This window comes from Octopus sinensis, linkage group LG2 (genome assembly GCF_006345805.1).
Source record: "Octopus sinensis linkage group LG2, ASM634580v1, whole genome shotgun sequence".
Classification (NCBI taxonomy): domain Eukaryota; kingdom Metazoa; phylum Mollusca; class Cephalopoda; order Octopoda; family Octopodidae; genus Octopus; species Octopus sinensis.
The window spans coordinates 43729634-43753992 of NC_042998.1; the positions used below are offsets into that span (position 1 = coordinate 43729634).

Here is a 24359-nt window from a genome sequence, read left to right on the forward strand (position 1 = left end):
CTGAGATCATTTTCATCTTTTGCTTCCGCGTATAATATATCGAAGGCTACAAAATGCAATGCACCACTCTTTTCTAGAGATGGTGGAGTGTAATTCGAGGACGAATAGGCAGATGTAGCAGTTTCAGCGACAAGTAGAAACGCTTTTCTTGTCCGGCATAAAAAATGGGGTGACTTCCACTGACAATAGGACTGACGTTTAACAAATAATAGTCAGTTCGGGAGTGGCTGTGTGGTAAGCACCTTGCTTACCAACCACATGGTTCCAGGTTCAGTTCCACTGCGTGACACCTTCGTCATGTGTCTTCGACTATAGCCTCAGGTTGACCAAGGCCTTGTGAGTGGGTTTGGTAGACGGAACTGAAAGAAGCCCATCGTATATTTATGTATGTATATATATATATATATATATTATATATATATATATATATATATAGTAGAAATATGTTACGAAAAGAAAATATAAAATACACGTGGAAATGCAAGGGTAAAATATGAAAAATCAACGAAAATGCATATTGCAAATAGAAAAAGGCTGTTTATGACAGGTAGTGACAAATATATACATTTAGATTGACTGAAGTAGTAATACGAGTCATAAAGGCCATTATTATGAGATGATTATAAGATGATAATAAAGTAAGAGAATAAAACGAACCAGTAGTTTACGCCGCGAAGGCTATTCATCGTTTGAACAACACCGGTTAATATACGGTGTCAAGTCTAATAGTTCCTGAGAAAAAAGATTATTTGTAAGGGAGGTAAGTAGTTCTGGAATTAGAGATGTGAGTGATGTAGGTAGTGTATAGGGTTTAGTGGTTTCAAATGAAGAGTTAGTGGTATTCTGTTTTGAGTTGTGTGTTCATATTTAGTTGGGGGAGAAATTTGTTGATGAAAAATGTCTCTTTATTCAGCCTTTGTTGCATTGTGGTGTTCTGTGAGCATAGGTAAAAGGGGAATATTTGAAAATTGGGATTAAGATTCCTGGCGCATCTTTCTATGCGTTCACTCACCTTTAACTGTCTGTATTGTGGGTGATGGATTTGCTCTTTGTGAATGGTGATTCTTTGACGGAGCGAAATTCCTGTTTGTCCAATATAGAGTTTACCACATCCTATGCTTGTCATGACATAGATTACATTTGCTGAGGCGCAGGTGAAATTTGATTTGATCTTAAATATTTCTCCTTGTTTGAATTGGAATTCTGAACCCTCCAGAAGGTGGGGGCATGTTCCACAGTTAGAACGTCCACATTTTGTCACTTTTGGCTCAGTAGTTAGTGGGTAAAGTCTAGCGCTGGTCAATATTCTTTTCAGTGACTTTTGTTGCTTTTTGCTTTTAAAATTAAATGAAAATTCCCAAATTTGGTGTATCGATGTAATTTTCCATGCTGAATCTCAGATTATAAAAAAAAGTTACAGAGGTTTAAATTTCGATAATTTTTACCCAGTCTGAAAATACGATTTGGAAACTGTCATTTTGTGCCTGACTGTTGCTTATTTTTTATATCAAACTATAAAGAAATGAAATATTAGCGGAATTCTGTGTTACGCACGCCATATAATCCCTCATAGCTTATTTATTTTTAAAATTTTCTGAAAAGTTTTATAAATTTGTATTCTACACACGGGAATTCATACGATTATGCAAAAAAGAAAAATAGTGCGTGATTTAAGGCCTATTTACTTGTTATTTTTTAGCACTCTCACGACCACCTCATACGTACCTCATGTGTTTTAAGCATTTAATAAGCAAAAAATTACTATACGATGGACAGAACAGGACAGTAACAGCGTTGTAAGCAGCTTGGTAACAACTTGGCTCGTTACTATGGAAACAGGCACCTATATGTCTGTGGTTTGTGATTGGCTAGAATTAACCAAAATTTGCAAACTTTAAAATCTATTAACTCTTTATTTATTGATTTATGGTGAAAACGAATTTGAAATCAGTAATTACCATTACAAAGCTGCGTCATTATATCAAATACGAAGTCAATTGGAAAAAAACTGAAGAAATTGAAAAGTGGCAGCCAAACAGAAAACATCCCCTAAATCTTCTTCGAGGATTAAAAAAATTGTTTCCTCATTTGTTGCTTATTGACTTGATTATGGCACGCTCGCTCGCTCGAGAGAGAGAGAGAGAGAGAGAGAGAGAGAGAGAGAGAGAGAGAGAGAGAGAGATTGTTTGTGTGAGAAAGAGATTGTGTGTGTGAGAGAGAGAGAGAGAGAGAGAGAGAAAGAATGCACGCATGTTATGCATTTCTGTAATGATTTAAGTGTATTAAAATGGGAAGACTGACATCACATTCAAATCCTGTGGCTCGCTTGGCAACGGAACCTCTTTGTTATAATCTATTACATCTGTAATAGATTATAACAAAGAGGGTCCGTTGCCAACTGAGCCACGGGTGCAAGTCTTGAAATGTAATTTAACCACCTGTAAATCGAGTTGTTTATATCTGATTAGACAACATAAATACACTTCATAAACTTTCTAAATGTACCAAACTTTAATTATTATATAACAATTCCTTGTGTTATTCATATTACTTGCGTTAATTCCTTGTATTAATCTTATCTTCTAAATGAAATTCAAGAACCCAGATGACTGTATTGATATCAAGGCCTCTGATGTTTAGAACGTGAGAGAGTGTAGCGGAGGTATTCAATCAACCGTCGAGATATAGTAATCAAACATCCATTAAATCACACTCTGTCGTCATACAAAATAGACGACACAATACTCAAAAGATGGGGTATCGATGGTTGGAATACTTTTGTTCAAATGTCTGTCTAATTATGTTTGACCTGAAGCTAAACAGCTACAAATTTGAAGAAAATCAGATCCCTTAGTATAAATGGGTTATAATAAATAGTAATTGTACACAAAATAAAAAGCTGAAAGCAACAATGGTCCACTCTCTCATTTAGTGTTGCATTGACTCAAAGGTAATGGTGGTGGATTATTTTTATTTAGCTAGAGATATAAGAATATTTACAGAGACCTTATGAACAACCAGGATAATGGGTAAAGAACCACCTCGGTCATGAATGATCATGGGAGTGCACCCAAGAAGTTCTCCTCTAATGCATATGTCCGGGCAAAGCTGTTTATAGAAGACAAGCAATCACCTATGCATATCAGTCTCCCCTCCCTACGCCATCGATGTTGTCCAAAGGAAAGGCAAAGGCCGATACAATTTGGCATCAATGATGTCGCAACTAATTTCTACAGCTGAGTGAACTGAAGCAACGGAAAATAAAATGTCTTAAATCTTGAATCTTTTATCTTTTACTTGTTTCAGTCATTTGACTTCGGCCATGATGGAGTACCGGCTTTAGTCGAGCAAATCGACCCCGGGACTTATTCTTTGTAAGCCTAGTACTTATTCTATCGGCCTGTTTTGCCGAACGGCTGAGTGACGGGTACATAAACACACCAGCATCGGTTGTCAAGCAATGCTAGGGGGACAAACACAGACACACAAATACACACACACACACATATATATATACATGTATACGAAGGACTTCTTTCAGTTTCAGTCTACCAAATTCACCCACAAGGCTTTGGTCGGCCCGAGGCTGTAGTAGAAGACATTTGCCCAAGATGCCACGCAGTGGGACTGAACTCGGAACCATGTGGTTGATAAGCAAGCTACTTACCACACAGCCACTCCTGTGCCTATCTTGTTCACGAAAAAGAAAAAAACAAAAAAGCAAACAATGAAAACAATATAAATCATTTCAAGGTAGCATTATCCACAGAAAAACCTCCCTCAATTCAATAAACCCACACCTCCCCTACAGATATTAAATTAGTAATAATTGCGCTCTTCTCTAAACAAAATTATTGGACCTCAATGAAGTACATAATCCACAAATCGTGCGACCGTTACCAAAATATATCACAATACTCTTACGCTCCATATTGTATTTATTTACTCCAATATGTTGCATGCGAGGAAGGTTAGTAACATCTTTACATCAAGACTATATTAAGTATCAGAATTAGCTACGTATATCAGTTACAGCAGGATATTAAAATAAAATTATTTAAAACCTGAATCTTAGAAAACTAGTAACTCTATCCCACCAATGCTTGGATGTCGCAGAAAACACAAGCTTAATATTTATGTATGGGGAGAGTCATACTGCCTTAATATCTAACACATTCATCAGTTCAGTCTCCACTCATTTATCATTTACAATTTTTTCTTTTCCAAAATTTTCGTTGCTTTCGCAACCTTAAAGAAAGGAATTATTTTAATAACTGGTTGTCATGAAAATTGCAATTTTTAAAATATGTTTATAGGGTCGTTAGATTTAGAAACTACAAAAAATATAAATGAATGCGCTTATCCCATATGAAAAATGTGATTCAACGGAATAGAAATTTTGTCTCGATAAACAGTTTACATCACGAAATAACTATAAAACTTGTCAGAACTTTCATATAAGGCACCGATTACATGTGCTTTATTATCTGTTTGTATTTTATTCCAATTTATATAATATAACTATTGAGTTTTCCTCTTGGATTCTGTTAACAAAGCTCTCTGTGTCTTAAATCTACTCACTGCTGTAAGAAGCCCGCTGGAACTGCTTTCAGTTGATTACAGTAATCAAGGCACGGCATTTACAATTGGCTTATTAAATAAGAAAAAATAAGAAACAGTATGAAAATATTCAATTCACTTAAGTTTACTTGAATGCCTCGATAGAGATAATATAGTTACCGTAATCAAAACATAGAATTGACCTTGACTAACTTCAGCCTGAGGTATTATTTAACACTCTTCAGTGGATCGCACATACGAGCGCGTACACACACACAACAAACATAGATAAATGAGCAAATATATATGCAGGTATATGTGCATATATATATCCATATATATATATATATATATATATATACACGTATATATCTCCATATATATGCGTATATATGCATATACATATTGATGTATATGTACATATGCATGTGTGTGTATGTGCATGTATGCGTTTACATGTGTGTGTATGTGTGCGAGAGCGTCTTATAAACACATGAATGTAACGCGCTTCTGAAATTCTCGTTGAAGTATTTAAATATATTGTTATTATGATCTAAAAATAAATATAAAAATCCTGCCTTTTCTATGTAATGATGTTTTAGAGCAACTGTAATGTAAGAGGTGTGTATGTATGTGTGTGTTTGTGTGTTTCTGTGTGTACATGCACATATACGCGGGCTCGCACAAATATATATATATATATATATATCTATATATATATATATATATATATATATATATATATATATATAGAGAGAGAGAGAGAGAGAGAGAGAGAGAGAGAGAGAGCAGACAGACAGAAAGAGTGGGAGAGAGAAATGAATTATACGTATATACATGCATGCATTCATACATTTATACTTATACACACATACGTGCACACAGAGGTGTCAACCTTTCCCACACATACAATAATAGAATAAAATTCTTCACTTGTCTTTCGCAAAATCATAATATATTCATCGGAATAAGGCGGTGAGCTAACAGAAACGTTAGCACGTCGGGCGAAGTACTTAGCGGTATTTTGTCTGCCGCACGTTCTGAGTTCAAATTCCGCCGAGCTCGACTTTGGTCGATTAAATAAGTACCAGTTACGCACTGGAGTCGATATAATCGACTTAATCCGTTTGTATGTCCTTATTTGTCCTCTCTGTGTTTAGCCTCTTGTGGGTAGTAAAGAAATAGGTACTTCGTCTGTCATTACGTTCTGAGTTCAAATTCCGCCGAGGTCGACATTGCCTTTCATCCTTTCAGGATCGATAAATTACGTACTAGCTGCGTACTGGGTCGATCTAATCGACTAGTCCCCTTTCCCAAAATTTCAGGCCTGGTGCCTAGAGTAGAAAAGAATATATTCAATGGAATATAGTATATACCATCTGTAATATCGGTTTCAAATTTTAGCATAAGGCCTGCAATTTCGAGGGAGTGGCTAAGTCGATTACGTCGGCCCATGTGCTCAGCTAGTACTTATTTTATTGGCCCCGAAAGGAAGAAAGGCAAAGTCAACCTCGGCAAAAAAAACAACAAAAAACAAAAAAATACACCATCTGCAATCTCACATGTGAAAGTTACAGTATCATTCAACCAATGGGATCGATTTGATGGATTCCACAACAAAAGCTGCTATCTGTAAAGTATTTCAAAGTTGACTTCGGCATCCTTGTGATACTTCTGGCAGCTCTTTCACTTCCCTCGGACAACATCGATAGAGTAGAGAGTGGAAAGATGTCGCGTGGGCAAATTCTGTTCTTCTATAGAATTTTTCCCGCCCTGCGAAACCTTTCTGATGCTGAATCCTGGCCTTAACGAGATATATGTCCTGCCGAAGATCCCAAAGTTAGCTAATTTTGCATTCTTACCATATTATAAATCATGGTCTTGTGCATATTTTCTGTTAGTGTTTGCTAATCTAAAGTATTAAATGCAAATAAGAATTTCACGATTATCAACATGCTCCAGGCCATTTCGCATTTGCTATTATTCTGACACAAAATTAAATTTTTTCTCTATTGTAAGGAAGCAGATAATCTATTTCTTGCGTGTAAAATCTATCTTTATGAGAATGATATCTATTAGTAATCAAGAAATACATGGCGAATAGGAAAATGGAAGCATTTCTCAAGATAATCTCTAACATTTCTATGTCAATATTACTTCGTACGTGATTGGTCACACACCGAAGTTCCAAATATCTTATACGAATTTGCTGACGTAATTAGGGAAGTGTTATATTTTAGAAGCTAAATCTCAAGGATTTTCGATTAGAAGCTCTACACAACATATACGTCAGTGGTGCCAAAACTTTACAATTTCTTATTCATTTCGCTTATTATAAACCTCCTGTATAATACACCACAAATGCAACAATATATTTCTCACTTATCAAAAATAGGTTGAAATTGTTTTTTTTGTCGTATATGCTTTTGGCTGCACAAATTGTATACATACATATATATGTATATATGTATATATATATATATATTTTGTTTCCTTTTGTTATCTTACCGTTTTACCAATATATATATATATACACACACACACATATATACATATATATATATACGCACATATATATATATAGATATATATACATATATATATATACACACACATATATATATATATACATACATATATATATATACATATATACATAAATATATATATATACACACACATATAATACACAAACACACGCACACATACATATATTATATATATTATATATATATATATATATATGTATGTATATATACACTACACACACACATGCAAATATACACTCGGCATTGTATTTCTATTTCTATTTCTATTTTGTTTTTAATTTCAGATGTGTACACACGCTGATAACTCTAATTACAATGGATCTCTTACGTTCATCAAGGTGTTGGACTTCAATACAAAAGAACACATGCACAGTGAAATTTGCGACAGGTTGGTTCCTAATGATTAACAACGATTAACATTTAGACTGTGTGTTTGTATGGTTGTAACGTGAATGTGTGTGATGAAATTACATTGGTAACAATGACAATCTAAGAAAATCAATTTAACATTTAATAGAGAAGCTACTGTTTAGTTCTAGGCCAGATCTAGCTAAGCGAGCATATAATCAATGACATTCCATTCTTGACCATTCCTTTTATTATTCAAACACAGGGTTACCGTAACTATAATATGACTTTCTTTCAGACGGTGTGACATGAGAATGTGATCAGAGTGATATTTGGTTGCTATTTCTTGCAGGTTAAGCGACCACGTAGAACATTCCTCGTTTATTAATTTAAAAGAAATCATTTTTTTTCTTTGTGAAGTATATTTGGCTCTTAAATGTGGCTAACCATTAAGGATGGATGCTACTGTAGATCGTATCCCCAGAACATCTTCTCTAGCCGGCTATTGACACACTTTCTGTGCGCTATCAAGCTACAGTAGCATCCACCCTTAGTGGTTAGCCACATTTAAGTGGCAAATATACTTCACATTGTCGTGCAGCTACTGTTTATACCTTGTTCAGAGATTTGTTATTGCATTTTTTCTTTGTTTGCAAATTTGTATATGTATATCTATAGATGATAATCTGTCATTTGAAGATGTTATGATGAAGATGCTGTGATTTGTAAAACCTGCTGTTGTGCTGTGGTTTCGAAGCACTGTTTTTAAAACTTACACTTTGACTGCTGCTTTTTCTTCAGAGCAGGACAATCGAGGCGTAGAAGGGGCGAAGAAGTAAGGGCTAAAGTTTGTGAAAACAATGTATATATTCAGTGGTCTTATTTTATTTTCTGTAAGAATCTTGGAATATACTGAGACCCTCTTCGGTTATGACTGACCATGGGATTGCACCTAGAAAGTTACTCTCCCAGGCACAAGTCCGGGAAAAGTTGTTTATGGAAGACCAGCAGTCGCCCATGCATACCGGCTTCCCCTCTCCACGCCACCAGTGTTATCCAAGGGTTAGACAACGGCCGATACAGCTTGGCACCTGTGACGTCGCAACTCATTTCTACAGCTGAGTGAACTGGAGCAACGTGAAATATAGTGTGTTGCTCAAGAACACTACACGCAGCCCGGTCCAGGATTCGAACTTACAACCCCACGATCGTAACCTCGATGCTCTAACCAATGAGCCATCTTGGAATAATAACCTAATAATTACATGAGTGTGCAAACAAAGAGAAACGCTCTTATTGCACAGGTTTCGCTCGCACCCCCGTCCACACACACACGCACACGCACGCACATGAATGCGCGCGCACACACATGCACACACATGCACATACACAAATAAATAAAATAGAAAAATGATCTGAACTAAACAGAGAAATGGAAAATAGTGTTTAATGAGTAATTGCGCAATTAATCTAGAAATTTAGTCACAAAGATCAGTTGAGGAAAGACACCTCACAAAATTCGGTGGAGTATGTTAAATCTTCAAATATATTCACAGATTTGATAGAGTCAAGACATACTTGCATACACACAAGCTGAATAAATATTGTGAGTAGATCGACTTTTCAGACATCGGCTCCTGCAGCTGTATATATTTTATTTATGAGCAATGTTTGGGCTCCCTGTTTTCAGTCGGTGATAGCCTTTACAACTGTCTATCTGCACATATGGTCTCAAAGGAACTTCAAATTTTCCTACCGCTACACGATTACATCTTTGATTATTTATTATATCTAGTCTCCATTCACTTCATGATTCCCTGTGTAGAAAACAAAAAAGTTGTTAGTTTTATCACTGTTGTTGATTTCTGTTGAATGTTTCTTTCCTTCCGGAATATATTTAGATGATTCTCATCCTTTAACCCATTTCGTATAATGTCTTTCTTTTCTATTACTGAAAATTCTTCGCAGCATGTGGCGTTGGCGTTTGTAAATAGTATATGCTCTTATTTAGAGCGAAAATACAATGGAATCTTTTCTGTGTGATTTCAAGTTATGCAAAACAGGTTCACTTTTCCCCCCAATGAAATATTTATGCATTGGTTAGAAACTGTTATCTGTTGTTGTCATTTATCTTTTATTGTGACCTTTGATAACATTACGACTGTGAATACTATGTATTAGTTTCAGTTGAACATGGCTATGTTGGGATTCTGATTGATATTGTGTTGCGCAGTAGTTTTTCTTGTTATTCACTTTATATACAATTCGGTAATATTTACTACACTTGTAAATTGCTGTTGAACTCTTGGTATTTTTGGAGCGGTAAGCTTTCTGGTATCTACATATTCCTAGTTTAAACACTTCAGTCTTCTGTCCACCGTGACCCTGCAAATTCATCATGCTAAGGTAGTTCGCAATGACGTCGTTACTAACTTGCTATTTATATTATGTCGAAATCATATCTTACAAGTGCATTCAGTCGTCTCTTTACTATATTACTTGGTAGAATCACATTAATCTGTCTTAGGTTTTCAGGTTTATTACGCCCTATATTATACCAATACTCATCAGTAGTTCGTATTAAGATATTAACTTATATTTCTGATGCAAACAGATTTAACTCCATCATTTTATAATAATGAATGGCAGTTTAACAATTAACGCTAATCTATATGTTAACAAACTGCCTGTAGTGACTCGAATATCCTTACAACTATCTATAAGAAAAATAAACTTTTTGGTCACAAGAATAACCTTCTCTTGTATTGAATAAAAAAATAAATGATGAGTAAAATACATAATCTCATAATTTCAATACTTTTCATATCTTCAGTTTTTAGAAAATGAATTCAGTTTGAGAGCTGTATATCCATCATTATCACATTCAGTTACTACAAGAAAAAAGTTTACATTCTTAACAGCTTATTCTAAGTTCAAATATCTTTTCAGCTGTTGAGAAATATATGCATTATACCTGATTTCTTATCGGTTAATGGCTAGAACGCTAGACTTGTGTCTGGACAATAAAAGTGATACAGCTCTGTAAAATGGAGAAACTAGCCTTTATATATACATGTAATAGTATAGACAGGATCTTAGCTATCTGAACGCGCGGTATTATTTCCTTCCTGATTTATTGCTTTATATGCAAATGCCTTTAGCAAAATCATGGACGCTACTCCGTATTATTGTTACACGTGTTTTATGCATTGCCAACAACAACAACAAGTACTAAAACTAAATAAAAAAGTAATAATAATAATAATAATAATAATAAAAGGGCAAATCAAGATAAATAAAATCCTTGTAGTTATTTGCTGTTACTTTAATCTCTGTTCTTGCTTAATGCTTTGACAATATTTCTAAGTGTTTTAAAATCTTTTCAACTCAGGACTGCTAAATGGTGGATTCTTCATCAAATTTGGTTTTGTAACTATCAGGATTTCTGAATTTATGTTCTGAAAAATATAGTTCATAATTTTGATTTTACTGTACTCAACTAAATAATTCTTGAATATAACTTATATAACTGTCTGTCTGTCTGTTTATCTCTCTCTCTCTCAGACACACACGCACAAACGTACGCATGCACCACACGCACACGTATATATGTATAGTATAGTATATATATATATATAATATATATATATACATATATATATATATATATATATATATATATATATATATATATATATATATATATATATATATATATATATATACTATACCAGTCGCCATGATAGATCGTTAGCCACTGCACACATTTTTTCTCTCTTTGTTTTTTCTGTGTCCCTTTCTGTAGAAGAGCATAGGCTCGAAACGTAAAATACTTTTTCTATTCCTGAGCGTTATACTAATACCTGTGTTTGTTTTGTACAGCACCTGTCTTCGTCTTTTGTTTTTTCGTAAACTCTCCCTATACACACACACAAGCACACACACACACACACATATATATATATACATATGGCCAACTTGGGCAAGTGTCAAATGACTGAAGCAAAATATACATATATATATATATATATATATATATATATATATATATAAATGGTAATTTACTATGTGTAACTCTATTTATTTTCGCTTTGTATATTTTGAATATAACAATACCAGAAGAGAAATTAAAAGGGTCGGGGTCCATTGTAACGAGGAAAAGTGAATGAGTGAGTGAGAGTGAGAGAGAAAGAGAGAGAGAAAGAGAGAGAGTGAGAGTGTGTGTGAAGCATTACAAAAATTAAAATGAAAGCTAGCTTTAAACAGAGAAGAAGAAAAAGATGAGTAGAAATACACAGCAACATGTTTGATATCGATGTATTTAATTATCTAATTCTCTATCTTTCTAAGTGTATATTAGTAAGCAAAATAATGTCATCATCAATTGAAAATCTCTCATCAATCAAACATAGTTGTTTAATAGGAAATTTATTCGTACAATCAACGACAAGGACGTAAGCCAAATATCAATATCATATGCCGTTAGTCACTCATTTTCTAGCAAAGTTTTTGAAGTACATATTAGCAAAGGAAATAATGGTATGTTCAGTTGAAAATGTCTATTTGTCTGTATCTTTAAGGACAATTAGTTCATGTAGCCAATGAACTCCTTTAGAAGTGTGAATGTTTAAATGACAATCATAGCAAAAATAATCTAATAATGAAGAGTACTTAACAAAACATAATTTCCTTAAGCCATCATTTTTCACGTCATAGATCGATCATGAGTGTATGCGTGTTTGAATGTGAGTGTGCCTGGGTGTGTATGTGAATGTGTGCGCGTGTTTGTGCGAGAGAGAGAGAGTTGTACTACATTCGGCCTTTGTACCAAACAAATCTGCTGTCCAATGTTGGTGTCTGTCGTGTATTGTAACGTATATATCGCATTTTTTCCAGTCGTCGTGCAAGCTCTCAATAACGAAATGAAATGGTATGACCAGTTATTCAAGAAAGAATTACTGCAACACCTTGAATTTAATGATTGGCTTGAACGAAACAATAATAATAAAGTAACAAGCACCAATAAATGATGGAGCTTTACTCTGAATAATTCAAATAAATCCATTCTATTTTATGTTCTTTTTTCTTTTTTATATTTTGTGTGGATTTTTTCAAGCTTGATCTGGCGGGTGGCAGCCCTGAAAATCACACAAGCAATTCTCTGTCGACTAAAAGGATCACACTAACCTTCTTCTTGCTTTTGATATCGACCATTTAATCTCAGCATTCAGAAAATCATCATATTCAAAACTTTCTTCTATTATTTTGACAGCATAAATGAGGTGAACGGGCAGAATCGTTAGCACGCCGGGCGAAATGCATAGTGGTATCTTGTCCATCTTCACGTTCTCAGTTCAAAGTCCTTTCGGGGTCGATTAAATAAATACCAGTGGAACACTGGGGTTGTTGTAATCTACTTATCCCCTTCCCCCAAATTTCAGGCCTGGTGTCTATAGTAGAAAGGATTATTTTGATAACATATTATGGGGGCGTGGTGGCAGAATCGTTAGCACGTCGGACAAAAAGCTTAGCACTACTTCATTTGTCCCTTTACGTTCTGTGTTCATATTTCACCGAGGTCGACTTTGACTTTCTTCATTTCGACGTCGATAAAATAAGTATCAGCTGAGCATTGGAGTCGGTGTAATCGACTCCAGGCCTTGTGCCTATAGAAGAAGAATTTCAGGCCTTGCGCCTATAGAAAAAAGGATTATTATAGAAGATGATCAAACCTTTAGGAAAAGGTAATTAATACAACTCTTATATAAAGACTTACATAACTTTAAAAATACTCCATTTTTGAAATTCATGAATCTGCTTCATTTACTAACTCCCGTAAGGTAAACGTTTTAATATGTTAAATGATAAACATTAGTGAACGCTGCCGGTCTACAGTATGAATAACAGCTTAAAATCTATTGCATCATCCATATTTCAAAATACTTTTTTCATCAGTTATACTAATAGTCATTGGAGCTAGTGCATGAATACCGATAGCAATTCATTCGGAAATATCTATCAATCTGCTTATCTATCTGTTTTCTAAGAAATTGCGATAGTTCTTTATAAAAAGTAGTGCGTCATAGTGTCTACACAATAATACCAGCAATCATTAACTCATCACAATGCATCTAGCAATATTGTTCCACAATGAATAAAATAAAATAAAAAGGCTTTTGACTACGATATCAACATTAACTGGCTAGACTTCTTCAATGCCATTTTCTAATAATAAAAAAAAAAGACACAAATTACCAATTAGTCTCAATCGTTCTGCTACAATGAATATACAAGAATAAGAAATGACCTGCGATAATCTTACGATAAATTGATAGCCTACTTTATAAATTAGCGTTTTTTTTTCTAGTTATTTCATTTGCTTAACCAAATAAGAATCGAAATGAAATATAAAAAAAAACACAAAAGGAGGAAAGAATATAGGATAAGATAGAGAGAGAGAGAGATTAAGAAAAAGAAAAGAGGAGTATAGTTCATTTAAAAAGGAATTGAACAGAATGACTAATATTATGATAATTTCTATAGAAAGGAAGAGGGGCAATCGAACAAGTTAGAAAAGAGGTTTAAGTCTCGTGCTTTAATTTTGTTGCTGTGCAAAGTTAGCATTTGTATACATACAAAGTAAGGTAAAAACAAACAAAACAAAGAAACAAGCAAGCTACAGATCATGAAGTAAACTCTTAGCTCAGCAGATGTTTAGGTAATTGTTACTTGTCTCGATTACTGACCTTAATTAGTCTTAGCCATTTATATATATAGAAAGGTCGAAGCTCTTAAATTGTGTCCAGCTTCAACGATTAGTACTAATTTTTAGTCAGCGACAGCTCTGTAAATTTTCTGTTTTTATTCTTCGTTCTTGTTGTGTATTTATTTATATGATGACAACCGGGCTAGCCAACAAATTGCGCTAGTTTCTGAAGGAATGTAAAACCTTTTCTCTTTCTCACACTCACATTTTCGCTCTTATTTTCATCCATCTCTCTCTCGCTAACTCACTCGCTCTTTCTTACCTTTGCTCTCGCTCGTTTTTTTTCACATTCTCAATTTCTCAATGTCCCTCTCTTGTTTGTTCGCTCATATCTATCTATCTATCTATCTATCTATCTATCTATCTATCTATCTATCTATCTATCTATCTATCTATCTATCTCTCTCTCTCTCTCTCTCCATATATATATATAGATAGATAGATAGATAGTGTGCACGCGCGTGCTTTTTCTATGTCTTAGGTAAGGTAAACAAGGTTTATATTTATTTATTTATCTATATACCAACTTGTGAACAATAAACGTTGTTGGTTGAAAATTTCATCAACTAGCAAATCACTGGTTTACCACAATTCTAACGAAAGCAATCACAAGAAAGTGTCTGCAACTTTCATCAGAACAAATACCGCAAGACATTGTTCAAAGTGGAATGGCTTTTTTGCGTATTTCTCGATGGCATGCATCGGCGCTTGATATACACATACACATATGCACGGACGCGCGCGCATACGCGCACACACACACACACACACACACACACACACACACACACACACACACACACACACACACACACACACACACACACACTCTCTCTCTCTCACACACACGCATACACATTCACTTGCGCTATAAGCGACTACGAAGTAATCATCTGCTGAATTCCACCCAGAAGACTTTGAGTAACTGGAGACAATGCTATACGATACTTGATCATGTGCGGTGCAGTGATATCGAACGTGGTTGCACAATGAACTTCATAGCCGCAAGTATTGCAACAATCGTTCTGCATCGAGTTAAAGTTACACCTTGTCATTGATGTTGTCTAAAATGCAAAATCAGGGATTGGTGCGTCAGAAACCTGTAACCAATAGCACTATAGGTCACCAATTGCGATATATAATTAATAATTAAATTTGTTTATAATTAGCCGTCTTTTTCTGTTTCAATGAGATCCGATTTTAACGGAAGGAGTGGAGGGAAAGAGAAAGAAAGAAAGAAAGAAAGAAAGAGAGAAAGAGAAAGAGAAAGTGATTGAAGAAGAGGGAATGTATAAATGACAAGATGTATATATATATATTTATATATTTGTGTTCGCACATGGTATTAGCGGTGTGTAACCAAGCTCCCTTGGCAGTAATAGAAGCGGATGTTATACATAGGTAATGATGTACTGACAGATTTATATCACCTGCTGTTGGTAACCCTTGCCTATACAGGTAACCTTTGTTTTTTGTTATACTGTCCGGCCTATAGCTTTTGGCACAGATCAGCAATCAATTCATCCGACCGTAATATTTGATTGGTACTGGCTTATTATATTCATAGCTGGCAAGAAGAAACTCCTTGTTGACCTCAGCAGGAATTGAACTCCAAATGTAAAGTACTACTGTAAAAAAGAAAAAAAAAAACAATAGAAAAATAGGCCCGTCGTAGCTGCGTGGTAAGAAGCTTGCTTCCCAACCACATAGTTCTGGGTTGTCCCGCCTCGAGGCACCTTGGGCATGAATCTTTTACTGCAACTTCGGCCGACCAAAAACTTGTCAGGAGTGGATTTGGTGGATGGAAACTGAAAAAGCCCGTCGTTTGTATGTTCTTTGTTCTTTTATATGTTTCAGTCATTGAATTGAGGCCATGCTGGAGCACCACCTTAAAAGGTTTTAGTCGCAGAAATCGACCCTAGGACCTATTCTTTGTAAGCTTTTCTATCATCGCTTTTGCCGAACCGCTAAGTTACTGGGACGTAAACATACCAACATCGGTTGTCAAACACAGACACAAAGACACAAACTCATAAATACATGCGCGCGCACACACACACACATATATACATACACGATGGGCTTGTTTTTCCGTCTACGAAATCCACTCACAAAAGTTTGCTCGGCTCGAGGCTATAGTAGAAGATACTTGCCCAAGGTGCCACGCAGTGGGACTGAGCTCGGAACCTTGTGTTTGGGAAGCAAGCTTTTTATCAAACAGCCAAATTTGCGCCTGTAAATGTGTGTGCGTGTGTGTCTGTGTGTGTCACCCGTGACAGCTGGTGTTAATATGTTTACGTCCTCTTAACTTAGCTTGGCAAGAAATAGCAGAGAGAATAAGCGCCAAGCTTAACAAAAAATATGTCCTGTGGTCGATCAATTCGGTTAAAAATGCATCAAGGGAGGGCCCCTGGCATGGCCGTAGGCTAATGACTGAAAAGATAAAAAGGTAAAAGACTACTCCCATTTCAAGTTACATCTCTATATGATATTGATTACGTATTAACCCACGGGTATACAGTGAATCTCATTTCATGTCACCCCTGCACTATTCCTAATGCATCCCCACCTCACATTTGCCTTTGAACGAGGGAAAAAAAATCTGCTGCTTACAGTTCATCTAATGATTATACTAAGGCGGTGAACTGGCAGAAACGTTACCACGCTGGGCGAAATGCTTAGCGGTATTTCGTCTGCGTTACGTTGTGAGTTCAAATTCCGCTGAGGTCGACTTTGCCTTTCATCCTTTCGGGGTCGATAAATTAAGTACCAGTTACGCACTGGGGTCGATGTAATCGACTTAATACCTATGTCTGTCCTTGTTTGTCCCCTCTGTGTTTAGCCCCTTGTGGGTAATAAAGAAATAGGTATTTCGTCTGTCGTTACGTTCTCAGTTCAAATTCCACCGAGGTCGACTTTACCTTTCATCATTTCGGGTTCGATAAATTCAGTACCAGTTGCGTACTAGGGTTGATCTAATAGTCTGCCCCACCTCCCTCAAATTTCGGGCCTTGTGTCTAAATTAGAAAAGAATGATTATTATACTTCTGCTGCTGCAGATGATGATGTTGCTGCTGCTGCTATTAATGCTACAAATTCTACTGCTGCCATCACCACTACCGCAACTACCATCACTACAATCACCACCACAACCACTACCACAACTACTACCTCTTAGTAGTAGCAGTAGTATACTACTGCTGTTGCTGCTGCAACTACTACTACTACTGCTGCTGCTGCTGCTGCTGCTGCTGCTACTACTACTACTACTACTACTACTACTACTACTACTACTACTACTACCGTTTCTGCTGCCGGGATAAATTGAGAGAGCCTCATAATTTGAGGAGGTAATGTTAAGTCGTAGGAGGTAAAACGAAATTTCGTTCAAGCTATATCCTGAGATAATTTCGGATCGATTCCATTCTACCTTCTGGTTATCAAAACATGATTTCAAGGTATCCGGGGTGGGTGACGAGGTGGAGCAAAGGAAAGGGAAAAGCTGAAATTTTTACATCGTAACGAACATCGCAAGTCATTTTGTTCAACGCTCTAATGATTCTGGAAATCCACCCACCTTTGCGTTTTTTTATTATGTTTTTCCATATTTCCATATTAGTTCTTTGAGATCATAAATTGTTAAAATTCGTCATTGTTTGAAAAATTTCCCATTCCAAAAACAATCGAGTTTATTTGATGTTAATGGCAGTTTTATTATGTTAGCTTCACATACGTTAAACATGAAACTTAAAATATTCTGCCGTTATAGTTGTCTTGCAATCCACAATAATTACAAATCCGCTTGTTAATATAACAGATACAGTTACAAGTAAAAGCAAACTACACACGACTAAATCATGAGCCTTTAGTCGCTACCAGAATACGCCCAAAAGAGTAGTCAAATCTCTCACAATTAGACCATACCTTTGCAAAAAGAAAGACAAATGAGAAAAATGTATTATCTGGTGTATAATGAAGCGAAAAATCTTGTCTAAGTGTCTTTACAGAGAAACCCAATTATAAAATAGTACCTAGAATCAAATATTTCTTTGTCATTAATGGACATGAGGACTGCAAACCGCAAAATAGCCTCTGGTAACTAATGAATTTATTTTCTTGTGAGGTAAACATAAAATTTGTGGCTTTCATTATTCTAACGGGTACAGGATACTCAAAGGATGGATTCTCCGTTACATCAATTGATGAGCATTCAGTTAACTTGATAAATTAAAATAGATGTGGCTGAGTATTTCAATGGCACGTGGAGCTTTAAAGTAATTCCTAATAAAAATCAGTATGTACAATACGTAATAAGGTTAGGGTTTTGAATTAAAGATTTGAATTCCAGATTTTCCACAGAAATATGATATAGGAAAAGATGAGGTAACATTGTGAAGATTGGAATTGGATCTGATCCTTGGTTCTTTTACTCGGGATCTACACAAGGTTGAACAATCACAAGTAGTCACTGGAACGCATTATATCAAAAGTAGCCAATGAGGGAATGTTATACCTAATAGGAATAGCAGCCCCCACCAATCCGTTCTCTGTTGCCTTGAATTAAGCGTATAAATCATAGTTTGTAGTAAGCCATCACCGGCAAAACAATGTAATAATAATACGATGTCGGGATGTTTACGACGTGGACGTTTTGGGCATAGGTTTCCTCGATCTCGATAAGCAATAAACTAGATATAAAAATCTATAGTTTATACCACAGTTAACGTATATAGAGTATTTCACCCAATATCTATAAAAATAAGTAGATTAATAATATAGTGCATAACGCAGCACACAGAGAGATCTTCCAAATCAGTAATAATACAAAGCAAAACACCAAAAATATTCTGATTATTGAAGGAAACATAACGCCATTGTTCAGGAAAAATTAACGTCCGGCGATAACGAATGTAAAAAGAAAAAGACAAAACAGCGTTACCATATTTCTGACCTACAATAAAACGACAGTAACAAAAATAATTTCATCTGGTACATAAATCAAGGCAAAATTTTAAATGTTGATGGGTCTAGAATATTTATTGTTCTGTTGCTCTAAAAGAAACATAAATGACGGATATAGAAAGATATATGAAAAATCATTAATAAAAACGCATGAAGCGGGAATATCGTAATACTTTCACTAATACAAGAATACGCAAACATTCACACACGCACGTATGCACGCACACTCACACACACACGCACACAAACAAAACACATACTGGCACTATGTAAATAAACCTCCAAACATACACGTATTTGGAATACATATACACACATATGTAAATACATGTGTGTGTGTGTTTATCGTGATATATATATTTTGGCTAAAACTTTTACATACGTTTAGTAAATATTCATTTAACCCTACTTAAAACAAATCCAGTGAATAAAACGCAATAAATCACAAGATTTTTAACGAACAATAGAAGAATAAATCATTTAGGTTTGCCTGGTCATTACCGACTCATCGATGCGTGTGAATACATATGACTGAATAAAGATATGATAAAATTACAATGACTTGAGAGGCGCAAGATTAGTGCTTAATATTTCGGACGCTAATACTTCATCAGGAAAAAAAGAAACGGAAAGATGACAGGTAGTGTTAAGGAGAAAGAAAAATTGGGGGAGGTTAAATTGAAATGCGATTCTATGGAATGTAAGGAAGAACGAAAGAAGCAGGCTGGTGTGTGCATGTACAGAAGAATATTCGTTTAATGAGATAGGCATAGGGGAACGTGAGCCGTGTGGAGTGCAGGCGGTTTGTAGGGATATGTGGAGAGGTGCAAGCAGTGTATAATGCAGGTGATTCCTTGGGGTGTTTGGAAGTGTGCAAGAGTGTGATGGTGGGGTGGAAAGGAAGGAGAAAATGTGTGAATGTGATATATGAGAAAGTGAATTTTGAAGAGATAGAGAGAAAGAGAGAGAGAGAGAGAAAGAGAAGCCATGGAGTAAAGAGTGTAGATAGTGAGAAAAAGATGATATAATAAAGTATACGGTACAAGGTTAGAAGAAAAGTGTGGGTAAGGAGGGTAAAAAAACGTATAAGATTCAAGAGTTTGTGTATAATATCCTTAGAAAATGCAGTTAAACGTGAAAAAAGAAAACTCGTAAATTTGAAAGGATATTAAAAAAAGAAAAATAGAAAAGATTTTGAAAAAGAATTGTTGAAAAGTATGTTTAACAATAGCTACACAGGTGGAGAGTAGTCCGGTGCTAAAACGGTAGGTAATAATAGCAGTAAATGAAATTCAATAGTTGCGGTGAAACAAAAAGATTTATCTAAGGAGCCCTAAGTAAGGTAGTGTGGAGGCGCATTGGCTTAGTGGTTAGAGTATGATTGTGGTTTCGATTCCTGGACCGGGCGACGCGTTGCGTTCTTGAGCAAAACACTTCATTTCACGTTGCTCCAGTCCACTCAGCTGGCAAAAATGAGTAACGCTGTGATGGACTGGCGTTCCGTCCAGCTGGGGAATACATACGCCATAGAAACCGGGAAACCGAGCCCATGATCCTGGCTAGGCTTTAAAAGGGCGCATTTATGATTATCAAGGTAGTACAGTAGTGATTCCAGAGATGAACTGGGCGCAGGGAAATGTATAGAGGATGGGATGTTTCTGTTGCTTCAATTCACACACCACACACGTACCCCCCCCACGCACATACACACACACACACACACATCTTTAATCTTTTACTTGTTTCACTCATTGGACGGTGTTGGGGCACCGCCTTAAATGGCTTTTTACATGTTATTTTTAACATTACGTACTTGTTCTATAAATCACTTTTGTCTAAGGTGCTAGGCAGTGGGACTGAATCTATGAACCATGTGGGTGGGAAACAACTTTTTATCTAGACTCGAGTTTCATGTAATTGCTGTCTTCTAATAAGTTCTTTAAGTTGTAGTGAAGTGATACACTGTACAGTATAATTTGTGCAGTGTCTTCTCATTTTTGAGAAACTAATATTTGAAAGTTTCTCTCTCTCTCTCTCTCTCTCTCTCTATATATATATATATATATATATATATATATATATATATCTATCTCTCTATCTATCTATCTATCTATCTATCTATCTATTTATTTCATATGTATGTATGTGTATATATATATATATATATATATATATATATATATATATATATATATAATATATATATATAATTACATTCACAACACATACACACGTATATATAAATATATATGCATGTATATATATATGTGTGTGTGTGTGTGTGTGTGTGTAACGTGTGTGTACGCGATCAAGCGTAAATAAATACATTAGAGTACAATATAAATGAAACTACAATATGAACGTTAATCGAGTTAGATATTTAATATTGTCTTCTGTTCCCACCTAACAAAATATTGTTTTGTTTGCCTCGCCTACGTACTTTATAAAACAAGCTGAAATATTCATGAAGTGTCACATGAGTATATGTCCACAAAAATTCATTCTATTAAGAATTCAAGAAACGTAGGAAACTGATTTTTTTCTTCATAGAATACATTGTAAACTAACTCTCAGGTAGTTAACTGAATTACAAGTCTATCATCTATTACAAGTCTATCATATGTTTCTTAAAAGAAACATAGCGTTCCTCTCTTCCCACACTTGCAGCCTACTCGCCTGTTTTGTAGGTTAATGTTTTTGCTGAGCCCCAGGATATTACTGACTGAGCAGAAAACGATTAAATGCTTGTTAATGTTATCGCTACAGGTTTTCTTCAGAAATTATAGCCAGCTCTGATTTTGTTACGACGTTTCGTATCCGAGTCGCTTGGTGTAAGCAGCAATGAGATCGAAAATGAAAAATGGGTAATGAGCTACATGATAAATTTCAGGACCCTTTGCTCCTTTATCAGCACCCATCAAAGCCATTAATCATCCATGAACTCATTGCTTAAATAGCTCCTAAGTATAGCCAATTTACATATCAAATACATTCCTGGAAGCTGCTACGTAAATATCAATGACGTGTAGGGACACTATTTCGTTATGCAATCATAATATTATGGTTGCATAACAAAATACGGTTTCCCTTCACATCATTAGGATTAAATACTTTCCAGCCGCAACTAATCGATTTCTTCTTTTTTTAAGTCGATCTCTCGATAACTTCTTTGTAGTGAATTCTATAGTCTAAGTACAAGTCTGAAGTTGGAAACTATGATCAAAAGTATTTTACCTTTGACCATCTCGTCTTTGCTCCAGGCTACGTATATGCATAATCACAATATTTAGTATGTCCTTCTTTCCTAAGAACACTAAATAGGATATTCAGTTAATATTTCTAGTAGAAGGTGAAGACCCTATTTGTTATGGATGACCATGGGATTGAACATAGGTGCCCTCTAAGGCACAAGTGCGAATAGAGTTATTTATGGAAGACAAGTAGTCGCCAATGCATACCAGCCTCTCGTCTCCACACCACCGATGTTATCGAAGGGAAAAGCAAACACCGGTAGCGATTGACACCAGTATCGTCACAATTCATCTCTAAAACTGAGTGAATTACAGCAACATAAAATAAAGTGTCTTGCTCAAGAATGCAACACACAGCCCGGTCCATGAATCGAATTCACTATCTCATGATTGTGAGGCCGACGCTCTAACCACTTAGCCATGTGCCTTCTAGCACATACAGCGCTAAGTCCTCTCATTCGATAGTATAACACTTTACTTTTTACGCATGATAATTATGTTAATTCTTTAATTATATACACTCGAAATATATTATAGCATTGAAGTTATAGTGTCATTGAGGTGGTGGATAGAATGCCTTGCAGTATTATACTGAATCTGATCTCTAAGTTGAAATAATACTGGGGTCAAATCTGCTTCTCCTCCATCCAAAGGCGATAAATAAATTATCCGTCCAGGTCAACAGATTGATCGAGCTGCGAAAGTATGAGATCAGGGACTTGCAATATTTTGTATCGGCCTTTGGCATATTCGTTTCATATATTTTGCTGTTGGCTAGTATCCAATCAATTATAAGGGTTGTTTTGAGCAAAGGTATCGCGCTCACTGCCAAAGAAACAACTCACAAATGAACTAAAAAAGAAACAAATGAACATGAGAAAAGATTGCGTGGTTTTGTGTGTTGACCCAATTGATATAAGACGCCGATAATATCGGCTTTTGAACGTGTTTGCTGCATCTCTTAAATAATTCTTTTTAATATCGCCTCTATATATTCTATATATCAATGCAGAAATATTGACCAAAGCTACAAAATAATACAGCTGTGTCAATGCTTAGAGAATGCATTAGATAGTTAGGTGTGGTAAATTCAAATATTTTCCAGATCGTAGGCTCTGGCGCACAGAGATGTCATTTGCTTTGGTATGACATATACATTGCCTGGTACTAAACAACTGCCTTTGTCTTCAAAGATTTAGGAGGAGTAATTATACGTTGTGCACAGAATGTTGTTATCGGCATTATCTTTGCTTTTCCCCAAGCATCTGCACAATTTTGAAAGCATATTAATCGATAGTTTTAACACAAATATGTTAAAGATATTCTACACCATAAACAATATGAAAAACTTTATGCATACATTTAACTATTTATGGTAGCAATTCGTTGCGCTATTACCTGTGAGTTGTTCACCCACTATATAATAAATCTTCACATAAATCTTACACAACTGCATATGCTGGATGAAATGCAATAAAGCAAACACAATTAACACTTTATGATTTTATACCAACTCGAATGAAAATGGAAAATAAAGACAATGAATCTATAGGTGAACGAAATGCTATATTATTGTATAAGATCGTTAGATAATAGAAGTTAAGCTCTACTGAGCTTCTGATATCTAAGCCAGTTTCGAATTGAACGTCAGAAAGTATATTTTATGTTTTATTTTATATAAATGTTTCGAACCAATTTAGAAAGACTTGTTTTTTGACACAAACAAGTCAAAATCGAAATATCGAAAGATAAATATCAAAATTAAAAACACACTCGTAACAAATTTGTGATCGTGAATATTTTTCACAGATTTGATGATATTGTAATCTGAATTTAGAATGTGTATTTCTTATATTTATTCAGAATTTAGATTAGTTTGACTAACAATTTTTTTTTTTTTTGCATTGGCAAATTGATAAAGAG

The 24359-nt window shown here is 35.3% G+C and overlaps 1 protein-coding gene across 5 annotated transcripts in view; it reads left to right on the top strand.

The window, feature by feature from the left end:
• The window catches only part of LOC115232160 (innexin unc-9), a 200913-nt gene that overhangs the window by 91126 nt on the left and 85428 nt on the right, over positions 1-24359 (top strand). For all 5 annotated transcript variants that reach the window (XM_036512788.1, XM_036512776.1, XM_036512771.1 and 2 more), the window contains one exon: positions 7394-7497. In XM_036512788.1, the coding sequence (XP_036368681.1) occupies positions 7394-7497 (104 nt within the window). The remainder of the gene's footprint in view (positions 1-7393; positions 7498-24359) is intronic.